At 43.2% G+C, this 8556-nt stretch overlaps 1 protein-coding gene across 1 annotated transcript; it reads right to left on the minus strand.

Annotated features, from left to right (window-relative positions):
* Positions 1 to 240: 240 nt before the first annotated feature.
* Positions 241 to 6188, minus strand: LOC118234818 (nucleoprotein TPR-like). The gene has a single exon (XM_035431606.1). It carries the CDS (start codon positions 5973 to 5975, stop codon positions 633 to 635), a length of 5343 nt encoding a protein of 1780 aa, XP_035287497.1. The 5' UTR covers positions 5976 to 6188; the 3' UTR covers positions 241 to 632.
* Positions 6189 to 8556: the final 2368 nt, after the last annotated feature.

The raw sequence follows: 8556 nt of genomic DNA on the forward strand, positions 1-8556 counted from the left end.
AAAAGAAAAAAAAAAGAAATACAAGTCCAACTGCACTATGTTTTTATGTAATAAAAATACCAACTGTTATTTCTACAACTCAATGAACCATCTAACTACAGTGGCAGTGCAGTGGCACAGCAGTGACAGCAGAGGCACAATTCACCAATTCCATATTGCTGTAAAAAAAGTAAAACTAAAGAAACGGTTATAAATCTGTCTGAAATAAAACCATTCAAGAAAGAAGCTCAAAAATGTAACCCCTGCATCTAATTTTTTTAATGAAATATGCTTAGTAGGAATCAACTCCACATTGCTCATGTTGTCATTACAGCAAGCTTATGCCTTCACCTTCTTCAACATTATCTCTATGTCTAAAATTATGTCAGGAACCATAGTTCTCTTTTTGAAAGACAATGGAAAAATACTAGGGGTGTTCTGCATTTAACTGCTTAACTTGGGGGGGGGGGGGGGGGGGCTTTCTGCAAAAACAAAAAATACATTGCATAACATTGTGTCCTGAAGGAAAATCTGCGGTTTACAAATAATTAATCTGAGCACAAATGGATGTGCATTTATATCCCCTTGCTATATGGGGAAGACACACATTCTTGTTCATACCTAATGAGGCTGACAGGATCTGTCTGCAGCTTCTAGACAAAGAGAAAGTTCTCACACTCTTTAATCATTCCATTAAGGCTCTCCAGGTCCAGATCCATGTTTCCCTGTTCTTGGTTCTCAAGATTACTGCAGTGACGAGAAATTACCTCAAGGGACACATTTTCCACCAGCGATTTAGACTGCATGTCGACCAGATCCTGCTTTACTTTTCTCCAATTGTGCTCTCTGTCTGTCTTATCACTGCCCGGATGCTCCTGGAGTGCGGCATATCTATAGGCCAATTCTTCACTTCTTTTCTCCAGTTCCTTTACTTTCTTCTCATAGTGTGCCTGCATTTTAGTAAATCTGTCATTCTGAACATCTGTCCCTGTCTTTTCTCTAGCCGCTTCCTTCATCTGGGCCTCCTTAAGCTGTTGGTGGAGGACTTTTTTCTCATTTTGCACGTCTTCCAGTTGCTTCTCAAAGGCCTCTTGCTGCAGGATGGCCTTCTCCTTCTCTTCTCGGAGTGCTGCTATTCTTTCCTTCATTTGTTCATCTGCATTTAGGGGGATTTGCTCCTTCATCTGCTGATTGATCTCCTCCAAATCTTTTTTCACCCTTGTTGCCTCAGCAGTCTCTTTCTGTAGCGCTGCAACCACACTTGTCTGCTGTTCGGCCATGGCCTGCAGCTTGATGATTTCAGCTTCCAGCTGACATAGAGTTTTCTGTGACTCCTCTGCCTGCTCAAAGGTCCTTTCTATGCCCACAGAGGCTGATAAGACCTGCAGCTCCTTGGAGAGAGTGCAGATCTGGTGGTCTTTGTCATCACAGGAGGCTATCAGCTTGCAAATATGTTGTTCCGATTGGGCATGCATGTTCTCAGTCTCATACAGCCTCCCTTTGAGAGTTACTATGTCCTTCTGCATGGACTGTTTTTCCTCTTCTAGATCTCTGCAGTGTTCAGCCTTGACTTTGAGCGATGCCTCACATGTTGCTAGTTTTGTTTTTGTGTCAACCAGTTCCTGCTGGAGTTGCCACAACATGTTCTGTTTGTCTGTCTCCACAGTGTCCTGGATCTTTACTTTTTGAGACTTCTTGCTTTTTGAGGCTGATAAGACTTGCAGCTCTTTCGAGAGAGCACAGATCTGGTTATTTTTGTCATCACAGGAGGCCATCAGGTTACAAATATGCTGCTCCAATTGGGCACAGGTTTCTTTGCTCTCATGCAACCTCCCTTTGAGAGTGACTGTGTCCCTCTGCATGGACTGGTTTTCCTCCTCCAAATTCCTGAAACCGTTAGTGTTCATTTTGAGTGCCGCCTCACATGTCAGCAGTTTTGCTTTGGTGTCAGCAAGTTCATTTTGCAATTGCCACAAAGTGTTCCATCTTTCTGTCTCCTCGCTGTCTAGATGCTCCTGGATATCTGTGTTTTTAAGGTCTGGCTCTTTCCTTTTTGAGCCTGAGGGGGCATGCAGCTTCTTGGACAGAGTGTGATTCTGATAATCTGTATCCTCACTGGTTATTATGTTTTGCATACCCTGCTCTAATTGCATACACTTGTCCTCTCTTTCCCATAACCTCTCTTTGAGAGAGACTATGTCCTTCTGCATGGACTGGTTTTCCTCTTCCAGATCTGTGCAGTGTTCAGCCTTGACTTTGAGTGATGCCTCACACGTCGCCAGCTTTGTTTTTGTGTCAGCCAGTTCCTGCTGCTGTTGCCATGCCGCGTTCTGTCTGTCTATCTCCTCGCTGTCCTGGATCCTTGCTTTTTTAGACTTCTTCCCTTTCAAGTCTGTTAAGACCTCCAGCTGTTTGGAGAGAGCACAAATCTGGTGATCCTTTTCAGCACAGGATGTCATCATGCTGTGTGCAAGGTCTTCTGACTGAGCACACTTATCCACACTTTCCCACAGCCTCCTCTTGAGTGTGTTTATGTCCTTCTGCATGGACTGTTTTTGCTCCTGCAGATCTCTGCAATAGTTAGCACTGACTTTGAGCGATGCCTCACACGTTGACAGTTTTGTCTTTGTATCAGCCAGTTCCTGCTGAATTTGCCACACTGTGTTCTGTATGTTGGTCTCCTCACTGTCTAGATGGTCCTGGTTCTCTGTGTTTTTAAGGTCTTTGCCACTTGAATTAGAGCAGGCCTGTAGCTTCTCAAACAGTGAGTGGATCTGATGATCTTTATCCTCACAAGAGCCTGTCAGATTACAGACACGCTGCTCTGACTGGGCACACTTGTCTTCCCCTTCCCATAACTTCCCCTTAAGTGCATTTATGTCCTCCGTCATGGAACGGTTTTCTTCATCCAGATTTCTGCAGTGTTTAGCCTTCACTTTTAGTGATGCCTCATGTACAGACAGTTTAATTTTTGTAGCAGCAAGCTCCTTCTGCAGTTGCCACTGAGTGTTCTGTATGTCTTTCTCCTCACCATCGTGGACTTCTGCCTTTTTAGAGGCTGACATTTTCGTGCTTTTAGAAGCTGATGAGACCTGTAGCTGCTCGGAGAGAGTGCAAATCTGATAATCTTTCTCATCACAGAAGGCCATCAGGTTGTGAACATGCTGCTCTGATTGGGCATACATGTCTTCCATCTCTCGCAAGGTCCCTTTGAGAGTAATCACGTCCTTCTGCATGGACTCTTTTTCCTCTTCCAGATCTCTGCAGTGGTTAGTGTTGACTTTGAGCGATGCCTCACATGTCAACAGATTTATTTTTGCATCAGCCAGTTTCTGCTGCAGTTGCCACACCATGTCCCATCTGTCTGTGTCACCCCCATGTGGTTGCTCCTGGATCTCTGCCATTTCAAGGGCTGGCTCTTTGTTTCTTGAGTCTAACGAGACCAACAGTTTCTGTGAGGCAGTGACAATCTCATTATCCTTTTCGTTAAGTTTAGCAATCAGTTCACAAATAAAGCTCTCAGACTGGGTGCAGCTGTCCTCGTTCTCTTGCAGCAGTTGCTTAAGCGTGCTAATGTCTTTCTCCATGGATATGTTTTCCTCCTCAAGATCACTGCAGTGGAGAGGATGCATTTCAAGTAACCCCTCACACGTTGTCAGTTTTGTTTGTGTGTCAGTCAGATGCTGTTGTAGTTTCCAAAGGGTGCTCCATCCATCTCTCCTCACCTGAGCGAGAAGCTCTGTGAGCTTCTCCTTGCTTGTCTCTGCCATCTCCTTCTCTGAATGCATAGCTTTCAAATGTTCCTGCATGTCAGCCACTTCCGCTTCTTTAGCTTCAGCTTTTTTATTGGCCGCTTCTAACTGCTGGCTTACAAGTGTGCCCTCATTCAGTACCTTTTCCAGTCTCTCCTGCAGGGCAAGCATCTCATTCCTTGTGTGCATCGTTTTCAAACAATCCTGCATGATTTCCTGCTCTTTTGCCTCTGCTTTTTGATTAGCCGCTTCCAACTGTTGGCTAAGCATCATGCTCTCATTCTCCACTTCATCCAGTCTCTCCTGCAGGGCAAACATCTCGTTATCTGTGTGCATCATTTTCAAGTGCTCCTGCATGACTTCCTGCTCTTTTGCCTCTGCTTTTTGATTGGCTGCTTCCAACTGTTGGCTTAGTATCATTCGCTCATTCTCCACCTTTTCCAGTCTCTCCTGCAGGCAAAGCAACTCTTTCTCTGTGGGCATTGTTTTTAAATGCTCCTGCATGACTTCCTGCTCTTTTGCCTCTGCTTTCTTATTGGCTGTTTCCAACTGTTCACTTAGCAGTGTGTTCTCTTTCTGAACCTTTTCCAGTCTCTCCTGGATGACAAGCACCTCATTCTCTGTGTGCATTGTTTTCAAACGCTCCTGCATGACTTCCTGCTCTTTAGCCGCTGCTTTTTCATTAGCCACTTCCAACTGTTGGCTAAGCAGTGTGCCCTCATTCAGCACCTTTTCCATCTTGTCCTGCAGGGCAAGCACCTCATTCTCTGTGTACATTGTCTTCAAACGCTCCCGCATGTCAGCTAATTCCTGCTCTTTTGCCTCTGCTATCTTATTGGCAGTCTCCAACTGTTGGCTTAGCTTCATTCCCTCATTCAGTACCTTTTCCAGTCTGTCCTGCAGGGCAAGCATATCATTCCTTGTGTGCATTGTTTTCAAATGCTTCTGCATGACTTCCTGCTCTTTTGCCTCTGCTTTCTTATTGGCTGTTTCCAACTGTTCACTTAGCAGTCTATTCTCTTTCTGAACCTTTTCCAGTCTCTCCTGGATGACAAGCACCTCATTCTCTGTGTGCATTGTTTTCAAACGCTCCTGCATGACTTCCTGCTCTTTAGCCTCTGCTTTTTCATTAGCCACTTCCAACTGTTGGCTAAGCAGTGTTCTCTCATTCTGCACCTTTTCCATCTTGTCCTGCAGGGCAAGCACCTCGCTCTCTGTGTGCATTGTTTTCAAACGTTCCTGCATGACTTCCTGCTCTTTTGCCTCTGCTTTTTGATTGGCTGCTTCCAACTGTTGACTTAGCAGTGTGCCCTCATTCTTCATCTTTTCTAGTCTCTCCTGAAGGACCTCCTGCTGTGCTTTGGCCTTACTGGCCTTCTGCCTCTCATTCAGCAGTAGGGACCCTTTCTCCTTCAGCTGTCCATGGGCGTATATGTAGAGAAGGGTTTGCTTCTGCACCGCTCGACTGAGGTGCTGCGTCAGATCTTTATTAGTCAATGTAGCCTTCTCGGCCTCCTTTTGCAGCACAGGGAATCTGTTGGCCTGCTCGTTCACCACATCCTTGAGTTTGGCATTCTCAATCTCCATTAGCTGTAGAGACATCTCTTGGGCTCTGATCGTCTTGTCCAAGACTTCAGAAGCTGACACGGCCTCCTGTAACTTCTGGGACATGGTTAAGACATCCTGCTCCTTGTTGTCCAGGGCACACTTCATGGTACGTATGCCATGTTCTGATTGGTCAAACAGGTTCTTGCTCTCTTGAACTGTTTTCTCAAGCATGAGCATATCCCTTTGCATGCATACTTTCTCCTGCTCTAGGTCAGAGCAGAGATGAGTTTTCACTTCAAGCGATGCTTCAAGAACTGCTAATTTCTTTTTTGTGTCAGCTAGGTCCACCAGCAGTTGGCACTGTGTAACCTCCCCCCTGGCCTTCTCACATTCCAGGAGCTCCCAGAACTCAGAGTTCATGCTGACCTGCTTGTTGCTACTCACTACCTTTAGTGCACTTTCCTCTATTTGAGCTATTTTCTTGATCAGCTTTTCCTTCATCACCTTGTTCTTGGCATGTTTTTCTTCCAGTTGTTGGCACTTGGCTCGCTCAATCTGAAGAACAAACTCCATTTTCTCCTGCACTGCCCGGCTATCTTCCAGCTCACTCCGAACCATGGCGAGCTCTAACTCAAGCCACTTTCTCAACCTCTCCTGTTCCAACTCATTACTTCTTTGTGAAGCATTTTTCTCCATCACTGACAGTGCCAAAGGAAAGCAGCACTTTTTTATATCCAGTCCATTACAAAATAGTACCCCTTATGACATCACAATTTTACGACTTCACAATTCCGTTCTTTAGCTAACATTCCAAACCAGGAATCTTACTATAGACGGTTTCAACGGTAACAACATAAACAAACGTTACTGCGCATGTGCGTTGTTCTGGCCCTAACTTGACTTCCGGCAGACTTCCGCAAACAATCAATAACAACAGAGTCCCTCTAGACTATTTCTGATAACAAGCAAAATAAATAACAAGTAAATTACGTTAGCTAGCTAGTTAAAACTATGTCTAGCCCGTATTATTTGGGGTTACCAGTCGAAGAAAAGAACCGTTACTTGGCCAAACTGAAATGCGATAATGTTACATTACCAGAAAAACAAGTGACAGAAACAGATAACTGTTGACAGTATTGCACCTTGCTGAGCATCATACATTCCTTACATAATCCATAACTGTTCTGGGTTACATGCACATTCATTCCTGTAGTAAAAAGTGCACTCTTTCTATGATATTGCTTAAAAACGATGATTAGAAGCACAAACTGGGGCTAGTGGGCAGCATGTGTAGCCAATGCAATTACTGTAGGTTATTTATTTGTATAGCATGTATTGATGGGAAAACATCGTGGCTCTTATAGTTTGGGTCATCTTGCTAGGTTACCACAACAAAAATGATCAGGCAATGTAACGCTGTCAAGTTATTGGAAACAGGTATCATAACGTTAGTAAAAAAACGTAGCTAAAGCGTATGAACTAATAGCATTGAGCTAACATTACTGTGCATAATTTATACAATGTTAGCTACGTTTAGCTAGCTAGCTAGTTGGCTAGCTAACTAGAATGAATTAATTAAGCTACAATCAATTTAGTTAGCTAATTCATAACTATTTCAGGCTTGTTACTGGTCAGCTTAGTTATCGCTTATCATGAGTTTGTTACCTGAAACAAAGTGCTAGAGTGAGAGTACCTATTCGACCACCTTCGTTCGACAGACAGGAAAGCGTAAACTGATTCGCAACTATATATGAAATAGGCGAAATATCGGTAACAACCTGTACCTAGTTATGTAGGAAAAATATCCTTGTTATCCTCCTGTGGTTATTTTTTCAGTACTTTCGCGTTTTTTTTGTGTGCCAGCAAATAAGTCAGACGTGGTCCAGCGCTAGCATTTGGTTGCTAAGGGGACGTGTATCGACCACCCCATATAAATGAATGGAACTTGACATAAATTTGCTAGTATCCTGTCTTGCATATTGGAGGTTAATATGAGAAAGGGTGGTCTCTCATCAGCACGTCTAGGAATCCGTACATATTCACTGTTGTAACCTAAGTCGCAGGACGCAAAATAGCCGTTAGGAAAGCAGTTTGAAATTATGAAGCAACGTCTGCGCCATTGACTTTAATGGGTCGCGATGACATAATTCATTGTCTTAAGTTGATATAGTAAATAAGGATGTATTAGTATTACTAAATGTGTATGTATGAAGTTGATTTTTTAAAATACAGTTTATTATGTGTATTTTTACAGGACTTACATTTTAATAGGTAACGATGTCCAGTTATTTCTCAAAAATACGAAGTAACAACGGGCAAGCACCAGCTATGATAATCGCAGGGATTCATCAATTCGTTTCACAATTTCCTAGTGAGGTTACAAAGTTAAATTATGTATTTTTACTAATTTTCGAAATATAGTTTGTTCCTGAGGTCAGGTTGCACCCCACAGCACAACAACCTGAGCCCAACATCAGTCTGTTCATCAGTTTAACTTTCACTCCATTTGTAATCGGTGCCATATTAGCCAGTAAACACAAACCCAATAATAAACAAACACAGACCGGAAGTTAACTTAGGGCCAAGCGCATAACCTTGGCAACGCGCGTGCCACTGATGAAACCGTCTATAGACGCTTAACAACGGTAACAACATAAACAAACGTTACTGCGCATGTGCGTTGTTCTGCGCCCTAACTTAACTTCCGGCAGACTTCCTCAAACAATCAATAACAACAGAGATCCTTTAGACCATTTCTGATAACAAGCAAAATAAATAACAAGTAAATTATGTTAGCTCGCTAGTTAAAACTATGTCAAGCCAGTATTATTTGGGGTTACCAGTCGAAGAAAAGAACCGTTACTTGGCCAAACTCACAGCTAGCACTGGACCACCTCTGACTTATTTGCTGGCACAGAAAAACAATCGTGAAAGTACTGAAAAAATAACCGCGGGAGTATAACAACATTTTTCCTACATAACTAGGTACAGGTTGTTACCGATATTTCGCCTATTTCATATATAGTTCCAAATCAGTTTACGTTTTCCTGTTTGTCAAACGAAGGTGGTCGAATAGGTGCTCTCACTCTAGCCCTGACTTTGTTTCAGGTAAACTCATGATAAGCGATAGCTAATAGCTAGCTGAACAGTAACAAGCCTTCAATAGTTATGACTAATTAGCTAACTAAATTGATTGTAGCTAGCTACCTAGCTAAACGTAGCTAACATTGTATACATTATACACAGTAACGTTAGATCAATGCTAGTAGATACGCTT

Source organism: Anguilla anguilla, chromosome 9 (assembly GCF_013347855.1).
Source record: "Anguilla anguilla isolate fAngAng1 chromosome 9, fAngAng1.pri, whole genome shotgun sequence".
Classification (NCBI taxonomy): Eukaryota; Metazoa; Chordata; class Actinopteri; order Anguilliformes; family Anguillidae; genus Anguilla; species Anguilla anguilla.